General features: G+C 45.5%; 1 protein-coding gene across 1 annotated transcript in view; it reads left to right on the top strand.

Moving 5' to 3' along the window:
• LOC138285510 (aryl hydrocarbon receptor-like) overlaps nucleotides 1-25,966 on the top strand; it is a 214,300-nt gene that overhangs the window by 101,015 nt on the left and 87,319 nt on the right. The window contains exon 3 of the mRNA XM_069225505.1: nucleotides 11,556-11,674. Coding sequence (XP_069081606.1) covers nucleotides 11,556-11,674 — 119 coding nt within the window. The remainder of the gene's footprint in view (nucleotides 1-11,555; nucleotides 11,675-25,966) is intronic.

Below are 25,966 nucleotides of genomic sequence, written 5' to 3'. Positions count from 1 at the left end.
AGGACTTATTCTTCATCTTTAGACTCTAATCTAGAGAAACAGGGAGAAAGGCGCAAAGGGGGATCTGTTTCAGAACGGGCTCTACATTGAGGGCGAAAATAACTCGATTACCTAAATCCTGTCTTTCCCCCTCAAAAGCGCGTCCCACACGGCAGGCAGACTGATCAACAGAATATGACAGTTTGACGGAATCACATGCGCTCTCAGCTCTCTAAAATGACTTACTCCAGAAACTCATTCCATCCATAGGATTACCACATGCAAGCACGATACCATAATTCCTCACCTCATTGAAAAACTGGACTTGTGTAGCAAAACCTTGATTTTAGGAAGTAGAAACTCACGCCTCCTGAAAACACGGACAAATATTTAAAACGTCGTCCACCGCCAATGTACTTTCCCGGGTGTTGGGGACAAGGAATGATAGACAACTTCATTCCACGTTTAAAATCTTCAGGCATAAAACGGCTTACTAAACCTGACTAAATCGTATCGCAGCTGCATAGAGCAACTCCTCGCTAAGGTGTACATTGCTTATACTTTCTGTTCCTCCATATAACGCTGATTTATTGTAGTCTCTACCCGCATTATTATTGTGCCTTTCCTGTCTACTTGTTTATTTTATTTTCCAATCACATTTGAGTCTTTATCTAACACTTCTGAATCGTTTTGTCTTCTGTTGCATTACTCTCAGTTGTTGCCGGCTATGACACAGTTATTTTCTTTACCTATTGTTACAAGTTCTTTAATTTATATATATTTCATATATTTTTTACTTATTGTTTTATGTAGTGCTTCCACGACCCAGAGGTGTCGGAGATTTTTACAGTATCACTAGGAATGCTACAAATATAAGGACATTCGAGAAGTTCGTAGCAATTGAGATTCCATTAATTCCACCAGCTATAAAGTACAAAGTCAGATTTTATTTACAGAGCAAAAAATAACGAAGAGGTAGTTAATTTGGTAGGCATTTCTACACCAATAAGAGTGTTACATTCTTCTTGAATGTTTCAAACATATGTTTGTACATAATTCTGGAGGGATCAAGTTCCATGCTCTGGGTGCACTTCCAGAGAAGCATCAGGAGATGGTTCTTTGTGTCTTAAACCTGGGTGGTTCTAAGAGTATGGATTCTGCTTTAAAAAGAGATCATCTACACCTCGATAGGCTTGGATTTCATGCTAGGCATTCTGGGTTGTCACAATGCAAGGCTCTGTGTGTAAAGCAGGTCACTTTGAATATGCTTCTAGCTCCCACTGAAGTCAGTTGACAGTGACAGGCACTGAAGTAATGCAATTGAAGCATCTCACTCCTGAGCGCAGTCTCACTGCAGCATTGAGGGTTGCCTTGGAGCCAGGCACATTTTGAGGATTCCTGGCAGTAGTGCAATACTATAGTTGAGTCAAGATATGGCAAGGGATTGTACTGCATTTTTAAAACCTGTTCCTTGCATGAATGGGTTGATATTTCTAGCAACACTACGTGGGTGATGTGCACTCTTTGTTAGGCCGTTTATGTTCACTTGACAGTTAAGACTCTTGTTGATTGTGATAATGAGAAATGTAGTGCATTCAGTGATTTTGGGTTTGCAGTTCAGTACATTCACTGAGTCCAGCCAGACTTGGACCGGAATTGAACTACGAGGTCGGAGGATAGGGGAGAATCATAAGCAGGTTTAGCTTCATGTGGCTGAAGGATAGCTAAGCTTGTATACCCTTTAAGATTGGACCTAGAAAGAGCATGTCATCTTCAGGCAAACCTTTTAGATACTGCTGTGCACTGTCTGTATACCTATGATGTACTAGAAGAGGAGTATTTCTCACCTCATGCTGTTGTTCTTTTGGTGTATCATTTCACTTCCTTTAGAGTTCTTGCATTGCAATGCACGAGGAACTATTTTTCATCTTAAACGTATTCTGAATCACACAAATTATTTTTCCAGAGCCTCCATCATTTTGCAATCTTATAATTGCAAAATTAGTTAAGAAGCACGAAGGCTGCAATATTTAATATACTGGCCGCAAAAAAAGAAACAGTTTTTCAGTAGTGAAAGCAAAATGTTTCACGCTCTCAGAGAGCTTTGTTTACTTAAGTTGCTTAATGGCTCTTAACAGAATTACCTGGCGATACAGCAGAGAACAGTAGCTGCTTTCTTTTGCTGAGCAATTGACCTGAGCATAAAGCCAAGAGCATGACAAGAGACCTAAAAACTGGCAGGTGATTTGAGAGGTTGCTTTCAGGACATTAAACAAGCATTTGCAATGCAACAGGTCTCCCCTTACGTCGAGATAGAGCTATTAGCGTTGTAAACTCCTAACCAGACTTTTTTTGGCACATTAAATGAGAAAAAAAAAACGAGCGCGCGCAGCGTAATAAAGAGAAAAAGTAGTCCAGAAACCATACGGAAAACATGGAGCCTCATATGTTTCCAGTAGTTTACCAGTGCTCTTGAGGAGGGCTAAACACCAGAAAAGGCACGACGTATGCATGCCTTTTACGAATGAAAACACACAGATTTTAAAAGGCAAGATCATGAACCAATGAAAGTGACTGACGTAACATGGGCGTGGTTTAAATCCCACAAGAGAGAGATTAGAAGAGGTGCGGAGTGCTTTGCGATCACCCCTAAAAAGGCACAGGGTAGAGTAGAGAGGCGTAGCATGAAGTGGCATAGAGTGCAGTGATGTAGGGTGGAGTGGTGCAGAATGCAGTTGCATGGAGTGGTGTAAAATGGTGTGGTGCAGAGTAAAGTGCAGTGGTGTCGAGTAGTGTAGAGTGACGTAGAGTGGAGTATGCATGGTCTGGTAGCACACTGCCATTACAGACAACACATTTTCAATTGAAATGACCATGGTATTTGCACAGACATACAGGTTAACCCGTAAAAGTATACAGTGCATCCACATGAGCTTCTTTAGCCAGACACCAAGGGTACTGCATGACATTGAAGTTGCAATGTACATATCAGATAAAAAGAGAGATTCTCCACCCAGCTAACATGAATTTTGTATGAGGCATGAGAAAGGCTGGGGAAATAGACTGGCACATCAGTTTTTAAACACTCTAAAAACAAGCCTTCTGGAAGCTGAGCTTGGGTACATCTGTCCCCAATTACCTCTTTAGCTGAACTAGACACTTAGGATTGGAAACTCTTACAGGCGGCTGAGTTCTGAAAGCTGGATGAAAAGCACAAGCTACAATAATACATTTAACCTATATAGAGAAAAGAAGGAAGACTGGTCCCAGGGAAGACAACAGGTTGTCCTCAAGCCACACTTATTCCAACACTAGGATTCACTCACTGCTCGATCAGTGCACAGGAAGCACACTTTAATCACACTTGCTGCTCTAGCACTGATACTCAGACACAGTATTAGTAAAACACCTCAACCCCGACCTACACCACACTTGGTATTCCAGTATGTGACCCAGGAACAGGTTTCATAGGAGACTATAATCTCCAGTCATGCTCTGCAGCATCCACCTCTATTATTGCACCAATGACCACATCCAGACCTCTGCTTCTGCTCCTCTACCATGACCTGTTGCTCCTCTGCATTTTTAGGGTCGAGCCTGCGTCGCATGCGCTCACGCATGCGTATCGCTAGCGAGACGCTTTAGGGATTAGAAAAGGGCTCGGAGCCCTGTCAACGTCATGTCAGTGTCTTTCATTGGCAAGTTGGCTTGCCTGTTAGAATCTGCTTCTTTTCATTAGTGGAAGAAACACATACGTCATGCCTTTTCCGGTGGTTAGCCCTCCTCGAGCGCAGCGACCAAGTACAGAAAACATGCGAGGCTCGCTCGGTTTGTGGACTACTTTTTCTCTGTTTTAGCAGCGCGATCTCGCTGGGCAGAAGTCCAGCGCTTCGCATACTATCGACCTTGTTACTCAGTTAATTGCACTTTTATTAGTGTGAACTGTAGCGGCGCGATCACACTTTTTTTTTTTTATGCAGGAAAAATACGGTTGGGAGTTCACAATTGTGAACAGCTGTAACTCCGACAAATGCGAGACCCTAGTGCATTGCAAATGCTTGTTAGTATTGAGACCCACCCAGAGACTGCATCACCTACTCATCTCAGTCCTGACCCACACCTCCAACTGACAGCTCTTAACCGGCACTCTCACCAATGCTCCTTAGTCCCGTCTTACAGCACCTCAGCTGTTATAGCACACAGGCATCCAGTGCGCCTCAACCATGAGCCTAGCACCCCTGCTATTCTAGGATTAAGAAAGAGACAGGCCTCTGTTAAAGTGCCCCAATTATGAACTGGAACACCCTCGCTGTTCTCGACTTTACTCTGTGTTGCGTCACCAAACCAATCTTGTTTCGATTCAGTTCCTTCAGCTGACCTCCATGTAGTGCAGATATATCAGTTTACTCCTTTGAGAAAGGAAAATGGTCAGGTGAACATCTCCCAAATTTACCTACAAAAGGATTCTTATTAGGGACAAATACACCTGGCAGAGACAACAGATACATTTTGCTTTGGCCCTCTCACTGTTTCCCCAAAGAGAAGCCACAGAGAAGAAGCCAGGCCAGGTATTGTTAGAGGTTTAACCTAAGCTGAACTAGTGCAGAATACATCCAGGATGATGCAAAAAGTGGCCATTGAGAATATGCAGAACCTAATTACTATGAAATGAGATAACATGTTTTTTTCAATATTTCCTTTCCTCCCGTGGCCCATCTAAAATAATAAGCACCTAATATGTCTACCACTTTCAGAGGTGTAATGGATTATTGCTAACCTGTTTGGTAAGGGCTGACTAACCTCAGCTCGCACGTCTAAGTTCTGTCAGAGAGAGCCTAGATGGGTTATCACCCAGTGTCCTTGGAGACGCAAAATCCAAGTATGCAAGCATTTGAGCCTCTTAGAGAGAGAGCTTAGGTACTGTTTTGCAGCACTATCTTCAGGAGGTATCCCGGTGAAATATGATTCAGTTTGTGAAGAATCTTGTGAAAATTCGTACTCCTACTTGAGAATATACATATAACTTAACAGTAGGCCTAAACAAAACAGTATACCGCACATAAATATATAAATGAAAAGCACATTTTTCTGGTTATGCTTCTTTCTAACAGGAAACAGGGTGCCAGATTCAGCCACGTTACATCCAGATTCGCCAGATCAGCTGCGGGTCTCTCTGGGCATGGTTTTTCAACAGAGACATCACTCCTAGATGTAATCTCCTCTTCTGGTCCTAACTGCAAATATAAGCCAATACCATTCAAACATTATTCAACCTCCATGAAGACAGTCCAAACTCCATAAACATCAGCCTGTGTGTTGGAGGCAGCACATTCTGGTTGGCTGAAGCTGGCCCTAGCCAGGCAGAACTCACCACTCCCATCAGGGGTGAGTGATTACACTCACAGTATAACCTGCGCTCACCCTCGGGTTGTTTGGCACAGAGCAGTCAGGTTTATCACAGGGGCAATATGTAAAGCAATGGCACAGCAAAACCACAGAGTTACACTGAGCGTCACAAAAGAGACTTCACACAAGGTGTATGTAAATATGTTTTGTATTCAACACAGACATTAATTAACACAGCATGAATATCATGTTACTCTGGGCAGGAATCACCATTTGAAACAACACTTTCAGTACTAGGCCCAGCTGTGTTAAAACGACATTTGCAGTATGCACACATGAAAAAAATAATACATTCCCTCCCAGCATCCGCGTGAGGTGCCAAACATTGTCAGCACGAGACCCACCCTAGCGATTACCCTAAATCAATTATACACGGTCCTAGGGTGCACCCCGGTTCACAATGATGGCAGTAATATGTACATACAGTGCAATGCAGTACTTTAAATTAGCTCTGCAGCTTAGGCTGCACAAGTAAAATTTAATGTCAATCGTATAAGTCCTCTGGCAAGAATTAATGTGTCTGGCAACACCGTAGTACGGTGTAACAATCACCTGCAGTCGCTCACACAAACACACACTCTGCACCGCCAGGTGGTGCCCCAGATAACACAGGGCTCATAAATTACGCACTCACATACACTTGCTCTCAGCACCCTAATGCGGTGCACTGATACCCGGCATGTTAGCTGTCACTGCACTTGCAGACCCCTCCTTGGGCCCCAAACCCTTCCTCCACCCTCCAACTGTCTCTACTACCCCACCTCCTACTAGCTGAAGAAGTGCACAGCCTTTTCCCGGGTGCTGGGCCGGACACGGCCAGAGTCACACTTGTACAGACACTCGGAGACAATATGGGAGGAGATTAAGAGATACCAGTGGAGCAGATAATAGTCATTAAATTGAGATTTGGCCACCACCGGGGAAGTTCACTGAGAGGTCTCCACACTGTGCCTTCCAGCCCAGGTCTGCAAAGCATGGGGGCGGGTGGTTGGGGGGCACACGCTGGTCACAGTGGTGCCAAGCAAAGCCAGGCACTGTAATACACAATAGTTCCCAAATCCCGCACCTACCTGCGTGGAGTCGCAAAGTCTGAAGTGCGATGACTTGAGAAGCCCCAGACTGTCCTGGTTGCACATGAGGAGACCTCCCTGGATGGAGGCGCTATGTTGGGTGCATGATGACTTGCGTCGCATCAGACAATTCTAATCACAAACACAAGTGCTCAATGCCATACCTCCCTGAAACGAGGCACAATGTCCGGTGCACATTGACTTGAGTCACACCAGACAGGTTCCAATTGCACACACAAAGTGATCAAATTCGTAGCTCCCTGGAATGAGGCACAATATCTGGTGCATGATGACTTGAGCTGCACCAGACAATCCGGTTAAACACACAAAAAGGGATTCCACTCCTGTTCCTCCCTGGAATGAGGCACAACGTCTGGTGAGCGGTGACTTGAGTCACACCAGAAACTTCTGATCGCAAACACATGTTCAGTGTCGTATTTCCCTGGGTGAGGCACAACATCTGGTGCACAATTACTTGAGTTGCACCAGACAGCCCTGATCACCAACACAAAGTAATCCGGTATCGTACCTGCTTTGGAATGAGGCACAGCGTCAGATGCGCGATGACCTGAGTCACACCAGACAGTCCTGGAGCATGCACACAAAGGATTACAATTCTGTACTTCCCTGGAATGAGGCACTATGTCTGGTGCGATATGCCTTGAGTTGCACCAGACGATCGGCTCAACAGACAAAAGGCGCAAGTTCAGAGGAGACACACAAGGTAGGATACGTCACTTCTCCTGGGACGCCCACACCTCTGAGGGTTAGCACCTATGACACAGACACCGCACACAATGAGCATGCAGGTGGGAGTCGCATGAGAGAAATGCGACACACTCGACAAATGTGTGTCAAGCAGGATCCCGCACTGGTGAATCTGCTCACAACAAATCAGCCACATATGCATGTCGTGGCCCCACAATGAAGGGCCACACTTTGAAGACACTGCACCAGAACTGGTCTCCAGGTAGTATACTTGCTTCAGCTCTCGCACTGTTGCTGCCCAATGGAATCCAGCTGACGAGGCTAGTACTACAAGGGCACCGCTCTCCAGATGACACCAGTAGAAGGTGTAGGTCCCGCACGGGAGGTCTTTGTTGTCCCTGAGATTATGTAGCACAGCAGTCAGAGCGACTGTCTCAGGAGCTGGAGACCCGGGTTCAATCTTCGGCGTCACTGCAATGTCCTGTGATTCTGGATAAATCACTTAATTTCCCCCTGGCCAGGGAGAGAGCCTTGAGACCCTCATGGGTGACATGCCGCACTATATAAAATCTACATTTCATTTCACGAGAGAACAAGGGCCACACCGTCGTACCCTTGTAGAGCACACTTCAGAGTGCCACACTGCAGCGCCCAGCTTGTGTAGGCCAACCACAATGTAAGAAGGGTGCATTGTCACTTCCAGGGGTCAGTAAATACTCATTGTGTACAAAAGATTCCTATGGCACCACACAATCCAGGGACTCCTTCCCATGTTCCTGCAGTTGCAGCTCTAAGTTGCTGAAGTATATACTGAAGTTTGACTTTGAAGTTGGGGGTGGTTGAAAGGTCTCCCCTTTGAACCACAGATGTCTCCCCTAAATTTCAGTCCTGTCTGCCATGGCGCCATGGAATGCAAATCATTATCCTTAGTGGGGCCTTGATCTGGCTCCGAGAGGCCCAGTGTCAAAACTTGCCCCTGCAATATATCCAGCCAGGCCCTAAACTGGAGGAGGCCTTTTGTTGCCTGTGCCCATGTTTTATCACTGTCGCTGGGGAATGCACAGATGTGCTTTCCCCAGCCTCCACTGAAATGGAGTCTGAATTAAAAGGCACAAAAAGAGAGGTTTTTTTAAGAGCATAAAAATGCCCACTTCTTAGAAGTGGACTTTCTAGAGCATTACTGACAAATCCGCTTTTACCATGGGAATCGGTTTGTCTTTGTGAATCCAATGATAGTAAATGCCATGAGGCTGCTCCGCTGCAATCCACGGTTGCAGTTCAGGATCAGTTGTAACCTATCCCCATGTTAACCTATGGGCAGAGCAGCTCTTGTGTAGAGAAAACACACGTGTATATTCTTTCACCAAATAGGCACATGCACCCTGGCGCACGCCCAAACCTGAGGGGCAGGCTGGACACAAGTTAAAGGACACCACGGGGGTGCAAGTGTGCCCATTGAGGCCTGCAGTGCCAGGCCACATACACAGGTGCACACCAGCGTGCATATGTGCACATACTGGTCAGCAAACTAAGGGTGTCCTGAATAAATCAATAAAGGAGCGGGACAGGGACAAACCAAATATAAGAAAGAAAAAACTCACCTCCTATCTAGTTTCCCAAAAATGGAATCCCTATAACAAGTTTTGTCAAGCAAAAGCATTATGCATACAAAGACAATGTTCGTAACGAGCTCTTGGAGCAGCCAGACAAAACTCACAATGTACCATACAACAGAGGAGCGTGTCAGTTAGACGCTACTTCGAAGAAGGAGCCCTTCATATAGGACTATCATGAGGCCTTTGGATAGGTGAGCAAAGATTATCTGGAATAAATTATTTTTATTGTGTCATTACCAGATGTCCGTATTTTGGACAGGAAGCATTATTTGCCACCACTTATATGAAATCATGTATAAAGGGGTAGTAGATTCATTGGATTTAGGACCAGATTCTCCCCTTGTGTTTATTAACCAGTTACAGTGGATGTACCACGTGCCCTGAAGAAAGTGTATGACCAGTTGGTCACTTGGCACCGAAATGCACGATTATTGGCCAGACAAAGCTATTTGTGTCTCTCTTTACACCTTGTACCGATGGATTTATGAGTTTATGGACTTAAAAGATGATCGGTGTAAGGAAATAATCAGTACAACACAATCAATTTCCAGGAATATAACAAAAATTGGAACGTGTTCTTATTGTAAACAGTTGAACTCTGAAAATGTACTACAGTGTAATACATTTATTTATTGATATCCATGCATTCTTTACAGGTGGCATTTGAGGGAATTTTTTGGTCATTCATAGTTTTTAGCCAGTTAGTATGATGTGAGTATGTTGGTATGAGAGTGGAAGGGAGTTTGCATTCAGGTCTTATTTTTATTAATATTGCACACGATGACATAGAATGTATTTTTGCCTAATGATCAACAAAATAAATACAATTATGCCTATCATTGTCTTTGTATGTATAATGCTTTTGTTATAGGGATTCCATGTTTGGAACCTAGATAGGAGGTGGGTTTTTTCTTTCTTACACATAATGGTCAGCGCCACTTTCCTGGCATAGTTAGGAAGGCGCGCTTGCTTTCATGCTGTATTCACAGTGGAAAAGCGCCTAGGGTCCCAAAAGCACTTTAAATCTCATTGTTCATGTGCACTTCCACTGGCCTGCTGTGTCAAGCTCAGTGTACATTGAAACACCATTATGCAAGTGTGCACATACTGGTAAGCAACGACAGACCCAGTACCTTATTGGACACCATGGGGCAAGTCCACACATAGGGCCCTGCCAGGGCAGGTTCAGTACATGTCAGAATACCACGCCATGACAGGTCCAGTATACATTGGTTAGCGCCACTTCCCACAATGCGTAGGAAGGGTGCTGGCACTTCCACACTGTACTCAAAGTGGGACAGTGCCCCTGACCCTATGTCGATTCACAGGGAGTCAGCGAAACCTATGGGAGGGGCCTACCCCTAGATAGGGAGAACTCACGTCAGGATTCTTCCCTTCCTGGGCAGGAAACACCCTGCTGTCCCTGCCCTGCCTTACGCCTACCACCTTCCTTGCCTTTCAAGAGGCTCCTTAGGGCTAGCGTAAGGTATGCTCAGGGTTGGTCAAGGCCACCCTGGGTGCAGACACAGCTGCGCCTCCACAGGCCTGCACTTTCAAGCCTGATATGCATGGGTCAGGCTATTCTGGTGGGTGGCACACATGGTGCAGCGCCCCACCAGTAGCCAGTGCCGTACCTGCCCCAGGTGTGTGGTGTACCTTTATACAAGACACTTCTGGGTACAGCTCCTCAGCCGCCCACATATACACCCCTTCCTGGGTTATGTAGGAAGGGCGCACACAGTTTTCCACTGCATTATGGTGGGAAAGTGCCCAGAGTCTTAAGGCCATGCCAAGAGACTCAGCAAAAAGCTGGGAGGAAAAAGCAAAAAGTTTCAGGGAAACCCCCCTAACAAGGTCACGTCCAACCCTGTGCTAGTAGGTCATGAATGAATGGATGGACTCAACACCAACACAGTAGAAATGCTGATTTTTGAAAGAGCAAACCCAGAAGTGATACCTTTCACATGGCGAGCAGACCTTGCGTCACATCCTTCACCAGCCAAACTATCTTGAAAACTTGGAGTCGTCTTCAATTCAGACCTCTTCAGTGCATTAGGAGCTTAAACAAGTACCCACTACAACCTTTACAACGTATCGCTCAACATTCTCAAACATGTCTTCCTCCTTCAGGCAATTATGCCATCTAGAGCTTTCCACTGTTCTATAGTCTTTCTCAAAGCTCCATTAAATATGTTGTCTAAACTGAAAATGGTTCACAACTGAGCTATCAGATTTATCTTCAGTCTGAAAAGCAGCACATTTCTGCCAGTTGATCTCAATGAAATTGGCTTCCTTTCAACTCAAACAAAAATCATACTAAACGCCTTCCAAACCATTGGGAATTCTACAAATCAAAAAGCCCCCAAGAACCTCACACTTAACTGTGCCAACCAAAAGAAACCACCACTCCTACAAAGACAGCAATTTCACCTTTTCCATATGGGTTAGGAAAAGCCTTGCTGCGAGATAAAGCTATGGAATATTTTTTTCACATGTTGCAAAAAATGCATGGTGGGCACGAATGCAGATAATGTGTAAAACCCACACAACTGACTCTCATAGGCTTCAGTTCCTGCTGTTCCTGTACTGTAGCCCATGAAAAACACTACCCATGCGCCCCAGTCTTGATCTGTGATTTTGTTTCATTGAAAAACTGGTGACTTTATATGTAACCTGTTTTCACAAAAAACACCAAGTAAACTGATACATAAAGAATCTTCTGTTTTACCTCATGCCATAACATTCAAAGCTAATCTTGTCTCCTTTGGTTTCATAGCTACCATGAAAAAAAACACCAGCTGGCTGGGGGATGTTCCAGGCACATTTGGGGGCAATGGACATAGCGGCCTACAGATCAACGGAGAGAGCATCTCGGAAGCCGAACTGGTCCTGCAGGTAAGTGAAGAAGCTGCTTATTGAAATGCCTCGTTTGATTGGTTAAGGTGAAACTGCTAATGTAGGTAGGTTGATTTTCCCTTCAGTCTTTCTGTTAACGGGAACACTCACCTTACCACCCTGTGGAGAAAAGAAAGCTCCCTGGTGTCAGACGAGGTCCCAGAAATTAGGAAGGCCAGATAGTGCCTTCAGGAGGTGTGGTGAAGGCCTTAGAGCCAGGAACAGAAAAGGAAATAAAGAGTGGTAGGTGGGTGTGTTCTGATGGCCTCTGGAGATCTGCTGGTCCCCTTCCATCTTGTGGACGAAGATGGAGTGCTTTTGGAAAATTAGCTGACACACTCTCTTAAGAACATCAACCTGCAGAAAGAGCATTGTGGCTAAAACACAAGTTAGAACTACTAACAATAAAGAACATGCATTTGTTAAAGTTCCTTCTTGGGAAGAAATAGTTAATCTAAAATTATGTATAGTGAGAGTGCCTGCAAGCAAAAGTATGCTTGCGCTGTGTGAAGCATTGGTTTTCTTGTTGCTGCTTAGGTATCTTGCCTTAAATACATATTTTAAGTCCCTTATCTGGATACAGGGAAAACTGCTCTGGAATGTTCAGACACCTCTTTCTCATACATTTCATGTGATCTTGGGCCATTTCTTCAGGTTGAGCTGGTTTCTTTCATTGATTGTGGCTTAACCTAAGAGATTCAGCTGGGCCTTTTAAACTGACTCACTTTTCTAAACCAGAACAAATTACAAACCATTGCTTACCTGGCCTCTCGGTCAGCTGAGAGACTGTTTATCTGTGGTGCTTGCAGCTTGTGTGCATGAAGAACACCACCCTTGTACTAAGGGCTGTATATCTGTGGCACTTGGAACATGGATGCATGAAGCACACAGCCCCTATACATAGGACTGTATATCTGTGGTATTCAAAGCTTGACATACACTGTATGTGTGTATGAATTTCAACCTTCCCACTTGGAACAACACCACAGAGGAAGACACACAACTCGCAGAACACCGACCGAACACATCAACAGCCTACCCAAAGCCATCAACAACTTTACCAACTGGACAACTGCCTGTGCCAAACCTTGGCCCCCTTCAAGCACAACAAAATCACTAGATCAAGACGACAAGCCAACTGGTACAAGGCAGAACTAAGGATGATGAAGAGTCACGGTAAACAACTGGAGCACAGGTGGAGAGCAACTTACCACAACGTAGACAGGAACATCTTAAAATCCACTACCACTAGCAGATCCAAACCACCAAACACACAGTGCTCACAGGCGGCATCAACGTTGGCACAAACATTAGCAGAGAGATTTTCGCCATGGTAAAGAATTTCACCTCATCAGAGGTTGCTTCCAATAGCACCTTTTCACAGGACCTCTGCAACCAGCTCTTGCAGTTCTTCTGCAACAAGATAACCTCCATATACTGCAATTTCAATCCTTAACTGGACCCAACAGGCCTCACATTGAAACTCCCCATCACATCCAAGCATACAACCACAACATGTCCTGGCATCGCATGATAGAAACCTCCACCATCAAGTAGTCGATTCACTCTGGGCCGATCGCACCCCTGCCCCCACTACACATTCACCAAAGAACGTTTACCAAGCAGCATGGCACTCGCTCCTATTCTTAATGCCTCCATCACTTATGTCACCTTCCAGATTACATGGAAACATGCTAACATGCTACAATCCTGCTTAAAAAGCCCTCTGCAGACCCTACGCCACTCACCAACTACAGACTTATCTCCCTGCTAACATAGGGGGCCAAAGACCAAGAGAAACTCATCAACAAATTGCTCAACAACCAAACAACCACCTCATCCACCACCAAGTCCTAGATTCCCTCTGCTGGATCAGCTTTTTCCTGACTGGATGGACCCAATCAGTCAGCCTAGTCTCCTACTCTTCAGACACATGCAACCTCATCTGTGCAATACCACAAGGATCCTACCTTAGCCCTTCAGGCTTCTTCAGTGTATACGTGATCCCACTTGCCAGCATCATCCGCACCCACAACATAGATGTTCACTCATACAATGATGACACTCGGCTCATACTCTCCAACTCAGACAAGTCTCCCAACACCAGAAACAAGGTAATCACTTGCATGACCGAAGTCGCTGACTGGAAGAGGACCAACCAACTCAAATTTAACACTGCACAACAGAAGTGATCTTCGGGAAAAAAACATCACTATGTGAATCCACCTGGTGGCTGGCTGAGCTAGGACCTGCGCCCGCAACCACCTCCCACACTAAGAACCTCATGATCATCCTCAACCATAATCGCAACAGGACCTCCCAAGTCAATGCTGTGACAGTTTCAGGCTTCCACACCCTGAAGATGCAGAGGAAAAATGTCAAATGCCCCCCGACCAGCACCTGCAAAAGTCACTTGCTCCGTCATCACTAGCAAATTGGACTATGGGAGTGACATAAATGCAAGGGTTGGAAAACAACTCACCCGATGACTACAACAATTCATAACTCAGACGCATCACCCCATGCAGGGCTAGACTCACACCAGCTTATCACCAGGATACTCTCCTAGGTGATAGTGTGCCCAATAAATACACATAACCGCCCCTGTACTGAGGGCTGTATATCTGTGGTGCCTGCAGCAGGCATGCATATGGACCACTCCGCCTAGATCAGTGGTGCTTGTACCACGTGTATGAAGTGTGCAGCCCATGTACTGAGGTCTGTATTTCTGTGGTGCCTGGGAGGTGTGCAGAATACTGTTGCAATATACTGTATACCTTGCAACTGTGTTTGTGCTATGCAAATCACCTGGCAATTTGCAGTCTGTTCTGCCCATCGATGACTGTAACTGTGTGATTCATAAGAGTACTCGGATAGGAAGTGCACAGCACCAGTCCCCGCCTCTGAGGACTATACCTATGGAGCCTCACGCATGTGTCTACTCAGGCCCTGGTACCTCGAACGAGACCTATCTGATCCACATCCCACAGCCTTTGTTATGTGGTTGATTTGTACTTTCACTTGGGGTTGCATTGCCAGCACAGTGGCATCAGAACTGTATGTAACATCAATCGGCAACATCAGAGATGTGTATAGCATAATGTTATTACATTGTGGCGGCATAGAAAAGCATTTGTGACAGAACTACCTATGCCATTGTTTTGTGACGCTAGACCTTGGTTTAAGAGTGGCCTCTGATAGCAGCCTTAGGTGACACTAGAACGGTGTAATACAACTTGATGTAATACCAGATATGTGCCTTACTGTTGTCTGTAATAATCGATTTGTTTACAGCAGCATTCTCTGTATAACATGAAAGACGTTTCTAGGATCCTTTTTGACATCAGTGCTGCGTTTTACAGTATTTTGTGGCACCAGAACTATGTATGATATTGTTCAGTGACACTAAACTTGTGCTTAACAGCGACCTGCTGCATCAGCCTAAGGTGCCACCTGAAGAGTATTACAGCATGATAAAACACTGTTGGTGTGTCAGAAAATTAACAAAAATATAATTTGACAAATACTGTGGCTTAAAATACTAGTTAAGAAACTATTGCTGCACCAGCTGTCAATTTTGCATTATTAACTCCAGGGAATATGACATTTTTGTCAGACGATATTTAGGCCACAATATTCTGCTGCTGTCCCCTTCGGCAACGTGGCACATCATGACATCAGACACAGCATTCTGCTAACTAGCACTGCAAAATACTTCGAGGAACAATTCCATATGAGCAGCGTGTGATAAAGGACAATTTGTTTCTTCAGTCTCCCCTGCTGTATTTATACATTTTGTCCATTTTTTAGGCTTTAAAACCACAAGCATTATTTTACTTTTGGAGTGCAGGAGTTACAGGCCACTACTTTAATTCACAATGTGCTTGTGTGTGTAGGTTTTCAACAGTCTTTATGTACCAAAGAGCGGGCTTTCCTAACTTTTTCAGCACCCAAATGCAAGTTTACCAGAGATCCAGCTTTTCCCAAGTGCAACAAATCATCAAGGTTATGACCTCTAGTCTTAGGTAGTTTTGTTATGAAAAAGACAATGCAAACGCTGGCTCGTGAGGCAGAAACGCCAACAGAGATTAAACTACACCTTCCAAACATAGACTAATTTAACGCTACCCTACTAGCAAACGTATAAAAAAAGTTCAGACAAGGCACAGAACTAGGGCTGGGTGCATGTCTTTGTGGTTGTGTCCGATAATGCTCTTTCGTTTTTTCCGGTGTCCGGCCAAGGTACAACGTGCTTCTCTTGCAGATTTGTACATTATCATAGTTTTATGAGAGTAGGGCTGCTCATGAAAGCATTCCGTAAAAACAGTGTTGTGTGTAAACTCATCTTGCACCATGATTCTGTTAGAAATGTGCGTATTGTGCATAGGTGGTTGGATTCAGTGGGGTTTCTTGTTTTTCCCTAAGTTTTGTACTGTGGGTGTCGACATACCCATGTGTCGAATTACTTACCGCGATTGAAGCCCAAGCCCCACTGTGCAGCACGTTGTAGACTCAACCCTCAGATTACCTTTTTCACCATTGGCCTTGGGGTTGGAATCATGCTGGAATGGGGAATAACCCAAACTCCAATTTTTGTGGTATTGTGTGGCATCGTAGCACACAAACAAGTGATATGGGTTGTTTTGTTGTTGAGCACGCTGCGACAGTGGATCAGCTTACACAGTGTTCTATGACTTCTGTGTTGTGCACCGCAGCATTCTGTGGCACCCGAGCAGTGTATTGTATCGCTCTGAGGCACAGCACTGGTGAATAGTAGCATTTTTTTTTAGCTGAGTGTAGCAGCATTCTGTGACATCGAAGATGTTTTTTTTTTATATCATTGTGCCAGTATTTTGACACCAGTTCTGTATAATGGCTCATCCTGTGACATCAGAGCCGCGTCCAGCATTCTGGTCCAGGGATGATGGTTGGTGAGGGACCTGTACGACAACAATTAATCCTTGTTTCAGAACTGAAAGCAGAAGGCCTAACAAAGTATTTTTTTGGTGATGGAAAATCTGCAGTGCTGACAGACCTGAAATGTAAGGAGATATTTCAGGGGCTCCTTGAAGGAGAGCTGCAGAGGCCTGAAGGGGAAACAGAGAATTAGCTCTGCTATGCCTGCTACAGTTTGTGTGTCCATCACTCGCTTGTAACGGCAAAGTCGCAACAGTGAGCTGCAGCAGTACCCACCACACAGACAGACACCAGTACCCCTACTCCATAGCCTAAAGTTTTCCATCAATTCCAAATAGTTACACCTCCAGCTCCAACTAGGGCGGGCCTTTCTAGGTTCCATTGGAAATACCGTCATGGGGAAGGCATACTCCCAACAAGAGCCTGCTGTCTCTTTTTTAGACAGTATCTCCTCTTACAGTAAGGACTGTAATTAAACTGTTGGGGATGATGATGATGGTTTCACGCATCGCAATAGTATGACACGCCAGACTGCATATGCAACCAATTCAAGAGTGCCTTGGAAGGCAATGACCACGCGGGAGAGTTGCTGGGAGAATCTAGTGCTGGTCTCATACACAACGCTCTCAGCAGTGGTGGAACAGTGCCATCAACCTCTTGCTCAGCAGGCCTTTTATCAACAATTTTTGCAGGTGACCTTCACCACAGACGCCTCGCTGACTGGGTGGAGAGCACACCTCAATCACATCACTGTCCAAGGTAGTCCATCTAGCCCTGAAAGCTTTCCTCAAGCTCATCTGGGCAGGACAGTTCTCTAAAGACAAACATGACCACCATGTTTTACATTAAAAAGCAGGGGTTAGTGAGAGGGTTCACTCTACATAACCGTCTACTTGCTCAGGATATCTGCGGCTGGGCAGTCCGCCATGCAATCCTAGCCCAGCGTGGACAACAATTTTGCATACCTGCTTAGCAGAATGCAGCAGCAAACCCATGAATGGGAAAGCACCCACAAGTCCTTCACGGGCACTTCCATCGGTGGGACACCCTGACCATTTACCTCTTTGCCACCCCCAACAAACATAAAATCAACAAACATAAAATACCCAAACTTCACCTCCACTTACCCATACCCACAGACCATGGGCAAAGCACCATGGATGAATTGGTCTGGGATATTTGCAAGTTTTCTTGTTCCCACCTCATCCCACACGTGGAGAGGAAAATTAGGTGAATGTCCATGACATTCTTCTTCACAGCCCCAGGTAGCCCTGGTGCTCATGCTTCTGGAAACGTCCATAAAACTGCACAAGTTGTTGCTCAGGCTGGACCTTCTTAATTAATGTCAGAGCCTACTCAGACATTCTGAACCCAATCAATTTGACCTAGCGATTTGGCACCTGAGTGCCTATCTGGAATTTGGTTAGCCCATTCTCCTAGAGGACTGTATGTTTATAATGTGTGAGGCGTGCAAAGCTGCTATGCGAGCATGCTACAAGATAAAATGAAAAGGATTTGCCCACTGCTGCATATCAAAGCAAATACACCCCTTCAAAGTCTTTGTGCAGGATATTACTTGCTACCTCTAACACCGGCAAAAGGCTATGCAAAAGCAAAGTGTGCACTTCATGTGCTCCCCCGGACACACTCTACATGCAAAAAGGGTGCCTGTGGGGCTTTTCAAGTTAACATCCCACTGACTGATATCGGCAAAGCTGCCACCTGGTCAACTCCACACGTGCTCACTAAGTAACACTGCCAAAAGGCAATATAGTTGGCCAGAAGGTGTTAAGAACTTTGGGGCAAATGTATTTTAAAAAATCACGAAGTTATCTTCCTGCACTACGTGATAGGGAAAGGGCAGGAATGTGCCGTATTTAACATTGTACGGAGCATTCCTGTATTTTACCTGTGCTGGAGCACAATATGCTGCCTTGCTCCAATACAGTCACAGTGTCTGCTTTGTAGGCAGGATTGTTTTTGTGCATGAAGGGGCACCTTCCTGCACAAAAACAATCCTGAGAGGCATTTTCCTCTATATGTGCTGCAGGCTGCAGCACACATAGAAAGAGGAAGTAACAAGGAGACATAAAGATATGTTCGATGGCATCTGTCGCTGTAGATACGCATGTTCTGCAATAGCTCGCCATCTGGTGTTGGGCCGGAGTGTTACAAGTTGTTTTTCTTCGAAGAAGTCTTTCGAGTCACGGGACCGAGTGACTCCTCCTTTTGTCTCCATTGCGCATGGGCGTCGACTCCATCTTCGATTGTTTTTTTTCCGCCATCGGGTTCGGACGTGTTCCTGTCGCTCCGAGTTTCGGAACGGAAAATTAGCTAATTTCGGAAGATTTTCGTCGGTATTGTTGCGTTCGGGATCGGCGTACTTAGATTCCACACCGCATCGAAGATCGAAGAGCTCCGGTGCCCTTCGGGGTAGTTTTTCGATCCTCCGTCGGGGCCTGGTCGGCCCGACCGCGTGCTGAAGAACGCTGATGGAACGGACCCCGTTCCGTTTCTGCCCCAAATGCCACAATAAGTACCCTTACACAGACCAACACTTGGTCTGCAACCTGTGCCTGTCACCTGAGCACAGCGAAGACACCTGCGAGGCCTGTCGTGCGTTCCGGTCCCGAAAAACACTCCGAGACCGTCGAGCCAGAAGACTTCAGATGGCGTCCGCACCGACAGCCCAACGGGAGTTCGAGGAACAGGAAGAAGAAGGTACCTTCTCGATCCAAGACTCGGACTCCGAAGGATTCGACGATACACAAACCGTGAGTAAGACGTCGAAATCCACTCAGAAGAACATTTACAAGGCCCAGGGGACGCCACTGCCACCAGGCCATGGCTCCACCCATAAATTCGGTGACCGCCCGTCGGCACCGAAAAAGGCCCACACAGTGCCGAGATCGTCCGACTCCGGTCGAGACACCGGCACGCAGCCTTCTTGGGACCGAGAAAGTGCTGGAGACAAGCCTCGACACCGAGATGCCGGTGCCGACACGGCTCGACGCCGAGACAGCGGCACCGAAACAGATCGACGCCGAGAGGTTTCGGCCCCGAAAAAGAAAAGAGTCACCTCGGAGCCGAAAAAACACGCAGACAGGGTTTCGATGCCGAAACAAACTGCAAGCGACCCAGCTTCAGGCTCTTATACAGAAGAGCACTCGCTAACCTCCCAAATGCAGAAGCATAGGTTTGAGGAAGAGCTGCAAGCAACTGATGTGGACCATACGCAAAAGCGTATCTTCATACAGCAGGGGACAGGAAAAATAAGCACCCTTCCCCCCATTAGGAGAAAGAGAAGGTTGGAGTTCCAGACGGAACAAACACCACAACCAAAAGTGGTGAAAAGGGTTACCCCACCACCCTCTCCTCCGCCTGTGATTAACGTCTCACCAGCACAAACTCCATCACACTCCCCAGCTCACACCACCATGAGCCAGGGTGACCAAGATCAGGACGCATGGGACCTATACGACGCCCCAGTGTCAGATAACAGTCCGGAGGCATACCCTACAAAGCCATCTCCACCAGAAGACAGCACCGCGTATTCTCAAGTGGTGGCTAGAGCAGCACAATTTCACAACGTAAGCCTCCACTCAGAACAAGTCGAGGATGATTTCTTGTTTAACACACTCTCCTCCACCCACAGCTCCTACCAAAGCCTGCCTATGCTCCCTGGTATGCTCCGGCACGCAAAAGACATCTTTAAGGAGCCGGTCAAAAGTAGGGCAATCACACCAAGGGTGGAAAAAAACTATAAGGCGCCTCCTACAGACCCGGCTTTCATCACTACACAGCTGCCACCAGACTCTGTCGTTGTAGGAGCAGCTAGGAAAAGGGCCAACTCTCACACATCTGGAGATGCACCACCCCCAGATAAAGAAAGCCGCAAGTTCGATGCAGCTGGTAAAAGAGTCGCAGCACAAGCTGCAAACCAGTGGCGCATCGCGAACTCACAGGCACTACTTGCGCGCTATGACAGAGCCCACTGGGACGAGATGCAACATCTCATTGATCATCTGCCCAAGGACTTACAAAATAGGGCAAAACAAGTGGTTGAGGAGGGACAGACCATTTCCAACAACCAGATCCGCTCCTCCATGGACGCTGCAGATACAGCTGCACGGACAATTAATACATCCGTAACTATCAGAAGGCATGCATGGCTCCGAACGTCTGGATTTAAACCAGAGATTCAACAAGCAGTTCTCAATATGCCTTTTAATGAAAAAGAACTGTTCGGTCCAGAAGTGGACACAGCGATTGAGAAACTCAAAAAAGATACGGACACTGCCAAAGCCATGGGCGCACTCTACTCCCCGCAGAGCAGAGGGAATTACAGCACATTCCGTAAAACGCCCTTTCGAGGGGGGTTTCGAGGTCAAAGCACACAAGCCAGCACCTCACAAGCCACACCGTCCAGTTACCAGGGACAGTATAGAGGAGGTTTTCGGGGACAATATAGAGGAGGGCAATTCCCTAGAAACAGAGGAAGATTTCAAAGCCCCAAAGCCCCTACTACTAAACAGTGACTCACAGGTCACTCACCCCCTCCACACAACACCAGTGGGTGGAAGAATAGGTCATTATTACAATGCATGGGAGGAAATCACTACAGACACTTGGGTTCTAGCAATTATCCAACATGGTTATTGCATAGAATTTCTACAATTCCCTCCAAACATACCACCAAAAGCACAAAATTTAACAACACACCATTCCAATCTCCTGGAAATAGAAGTGCAGGCACTATTGCAAAAGAATGCAATCGAATTAGTGCCAAACACACAAATAAACACAGGAGTTTACTCACTGTACTTTCTGATACCAAAGAAGGACAAAACACTGAGACCAATCCTAGACCTCAGAGTAGTGAACACTTTCATCAAATCAGACCACTTCCACATGGTCACACTACAAGAAGTATTGCCATTGCTAAAACTGCACGACTACATGGCAACTTTAGACCTCAAGGATGCTTATTTCCATATACCAATACACCCATCGCACAGGAAATACCTAAGGTTTGTATTCAAAGGAATACATTACCAATTCAAGGTACTGCCTTTCGGATTAACAACCGCACCAAGAGTCTTTACCAAATGTCTAGCGGTAGTCGCAGCACACATAAGAAGGCAGCAAATACATGTGTTCCCATATCTAGACGACTGGCTAATCAAGGCCCATTCGTTAATAGAGTGCTCAAATCACACAAATCATATCATACAAACCCTCTTCAAACTAGGGTTCACCGTCAATTTCACAAAATCCAAAATTCTGCCACGCAAGGTACAACAATACCTGGGAGCCATAATAAACACATCAAAAGGAGTAGCCACTCCAAGTCCACAAAGAATTCAAAATTTCAACACCATCATACAACGCATGTATCCAACACAAAAGATACAGGCAAAGATGGTATTACAACTCCTAGGCATGATGTCATCATGCATAGCCATTGTCCCAAACGCAAGACTGCACATGAGGCCCTTACAACAATGCCTAGCATCACAGTGGTCTCAAGCACAGGGTCACCTTCTAGATCTGGTGTTAATAGACCGCCAAACTTACCTCTCGCTTCTGTGGTGGAACAACATAAATTTAAACAAGGGGCGGCCTTTCCAAGACCCAGTGCCACAATACGTAATAACAACAGATGCTTCCATGACAGGGTGGGGAGCACACCTCGATCAACACAGCATACAAGGACAATGGAACGTACATCAAACAAAACTGCATATCAATCACCTAGAACTTCTAGCAGTTTTTCAAGCACTAAAAGCTTTCCAACCAATAATAGTTCACAAATACATTCTCGTCAAAACAGACAACATGACAACAATGTATTATCTAAACAAGCAGGGGGGGACGCACTCCACGCAGTTAAGCCTGCTAGCACAAAAAATTTGGCATTGGGCAATTCACAACCAAATTCGCCTAATTGCACAGTTTATACCAGGGATACAAAATCAACTCGCAGACAATCTCTCTCGAGATCACCAACAGGTCCACGAATGGGAAATTCACCCCCAAATTCTGAACACTTATTTCAAACTCTGGGGAACACCTCAGATAGACTTGTTTGCGACAAGGGAGAACGCAAAATGCCAAAACTTCGCATCCAGATACCCACACAAACAATCCCAAGGCAATGCCCTATGGATGAACTGGTCAGGGATATTTGCTTACGCTTTTCCTCCTCTCCCTCTCCTTCCTTACCTGGTAAACAAACTCAGTCAAAGCAAACTCAAACTCATATTGATAGCACCAACTTGGGCAAGGCAACCCTGGTACACAACGCTGCTAGACCTATCAGTGGTACCCTGCATCAAATTGCCCAACAGGCCAGATCTGTTGACACAGCACAACCAAAAGATCAGACACCCAGATCCAGCATCGCTGAATCTAGCAATCTGGCTCCTGAAATCCTAGAATTCGGGCACTTACAACTTACCCAAGAATGTATGGAAGTCATAAAACAAGCAAGAAGGCCATCCACCAGGCACTGCTATGCAAGTAAATGGAAGAGGTTTGTTTGCTACTGCCATATTAATCAAATACACCATTACACACAACTCCAGAACATGTAGTGGGTTACTTGCTTCACTTACAAAAATCTAACCTAGCTTTCTCTTCCATTAAGATTCACCTTGCAGCAATATCTGCATACCTGCAGACTACCTATTCAACTTCCCAATATAAAATACCAGTCATTAAAGCATTCATGGAGGGCCTTAGGAGAATTATACCACCAAGAACACTACCTGTTCCTTCATGGAACCTAAATGTTGTCCTAACTAGACTTATGGGTCCACCTTTTGAACCCATGCACTCCTGCGACATACAGTTCCTAACCTGGAAGGTGGCATTTCTCATCGCCATTACTTCCCTGAGAAGAGTAAGCGAGATTCAGGCGTTTACTATACAGGAACCTTTTATACAACTACACAAAAATAAAGTTGTCCTAAGGACCAATCCTAAATTTTTGCCAAAGGTTATTTCACCGTTCCATCTAAATCAAACAGTGGAACTTCCAGTGTTCTTTCCACAGCCAGATACCGTAGCTGAAAGGGCACTACATACATTAGATGTCAAAAGAGCATTGATGTATTACATTGACAGAACAAAAAACATCAGAAAGACTAAACAACTCTTTATTGCATTTCAAAAACCTCATGCAGGAAACCCAATTTCAAAACAAGGTATAGCCAGATGGATAGTTAAATGCATCCAAATCTGCTACCTTAAAGCTAAACGACAGCTGCCCATTACACCAAGGGCACACTCAACCAGAAAGAAAGGTGCTACCATGGCCTTTCTAGGAAACATCCCAATGCAAGAAATATGTAAGGCAGCCACATGGTCTACGCCTCACACATTCACCAAGCACTACTGTGTAGACGTGTTATCCGCACAACAAGCCACAGTAGGTCAAGCCGTATTAAGGACATTATTTCAGACTACTTCCACTCCTACAGGCTGATCCACCGCTTTTGGGGAAATAACTGCTTACTAGTCTATGCAGAACATGCGTATCTACAGCGACAGATGCCATCGAACTGAAAATGTCACTTACCCAGTGTACATCTGTTCGTGGCATCAGTCGCAGTAGATTCGCATGTGCCCACCCGCCTCCCCGGGAGCCTGTAGCAGTTTGGAAGTTACCTTCAATTATTTATATATGTATCATCTCAACCTTAAATAGGTGCATACTTAGTCACTCCATTGCATGGGCACTATTACTACAATTCAACTCCTACCTCACCCTCTGTGGGGAAAAACAATCGAAGATGGAGTCGACGCCCATGCGCAATGGAGACAAAAGGAGGAGTCACTCGGTCCCGTGACTCGAAAGACTTCTTTGAAGAAAAACAACTTGTAACACTCCGGCCCAACACCAGATGGCGAGCTATTGCAGAACATGCGAATCTACTGCGACTGATGCCACGAACAGATGTACACTGGGTAAGTGACATTTTCATTCTCCTCGTTACGCCTTAGGTGGGGAGGTGCAGCATTTTGACACATTCCCTGGTCTAACAGTAATGGTAAATCTGGGAATGCGCCAAAATCCATGGGTGGATGCATGGAACACTCCTGCTCTACCCATGGGACGTCCTCCTAGGGCAGAGTTACTCTAGATTTATCAAGCCAGGCAAGGCCACGTAAGATGGCCTTGCCTGGCTTGATAAATCTAACGTAAGAATTGGTCTCTCTTGCGCCCATTGAGTGACGCATGGTTGACACGAGCCTTTAACAAATATGTCCCTGTGTTCCAAACAATTGCATAATCTGTCTCCTAGCCACTGCTTTAGGGGACTGCTTTACATCTATACAGAGCATGTGTATCAACAATAATATGTGCTTTAAACAGAAAATGTTGCTTACCCTTTAAGCATCTGTTCATAGTTGACGTATGGCTCTAGAACGAAAGCTGTAAGACCAATGGCTTCAATAACAAAAGCGTTAGAACGAAGCTGGCCTTATCACACCAGTTTCTAGAACGAACTGTTTAACACGCCTGCACGTGGAGCGCTTTTAAACATACCAAAAAAACAAAAGCCTTTATCATGCGGCCACTTACAATGCATAATTCTGCAGTAAAACATTCCACTTACTTTTACACAGTTGTAAATCATTTGTAATGTCCCATATCATGTTGTCGCTTTCCAGAAATGCATTGCACAGTATTTCAAGTGTACTGGTTTGTTTCTGGCCAGTGCGCAAATACAGTGAAGTAATGGATGTGTAGTTCTGCCTTACTGTTTACTTCTCACATCTGCACTCTCCCATGAGGCTGTTTCACGCTATCTCAGACAGGTGCTAGTAGCTGAACTTTTACTGAAAATCCATCTAAACCCCATTGTCTACACTCTGACCACGCATGAGATGGATGGATGACACAACAACGGAAGCCGGAAGCCAGAATCCAGGCGCAAACCCCCCATACCCTTAGCCCTAAAACCACTCCTTCTTCTGCTCTGAGCCCTAAATCTGACATTCTGGAGAAGCCCCCATACACGCCATTAGCCCTAGAACTGTCCATTCCTCGGTCTGAGCCCTAAACCTGACATCTGGGTGCAGCACCCTCTCTCCCCAACGCCCTTAGGCCTAAAACTGTCCCTTCTCCAGCCCTGAGCCCTAAATCCGACATGCTTCAAATTCAACTCTCTCAATAGCATCTTATCTAGCCATCATAGAAAACAACATCATTGTTAATAATTAAAACGGCAAAAACCTTATATGGGCTGAAAGATTGAAGAACAGGGCTCAATTGCCTAATGGACACTTGGTCATCATCCTGCATGAATGGAGGATTACTTGGAATGTTTGAAGATTCACAAAGAATGAACTTTTGGGTTTAAAGTA

The sequence above is a fragment of the Pleurodeles waltl genome, chromosome 3_1 (genome assembly GCF_031143425.1).
Source record: "Pleurodeles waltl isolate 20211129_DDA chromosome 3_1, aPleWal1.hap1.20221129, whole genome shotgun sequence".
Lineage (NCBI taxonomy): Eukaryota > Metazoa > Chordata > Amphibia > Caudata > Salamandridae > Pleurodeles > Pleurodeles waltl.
The sequence above is the reverse complement of the archived record's forward strand: the minus strand, read 5'-3'. Positions and strand labels throughout refer to the sequence as shown.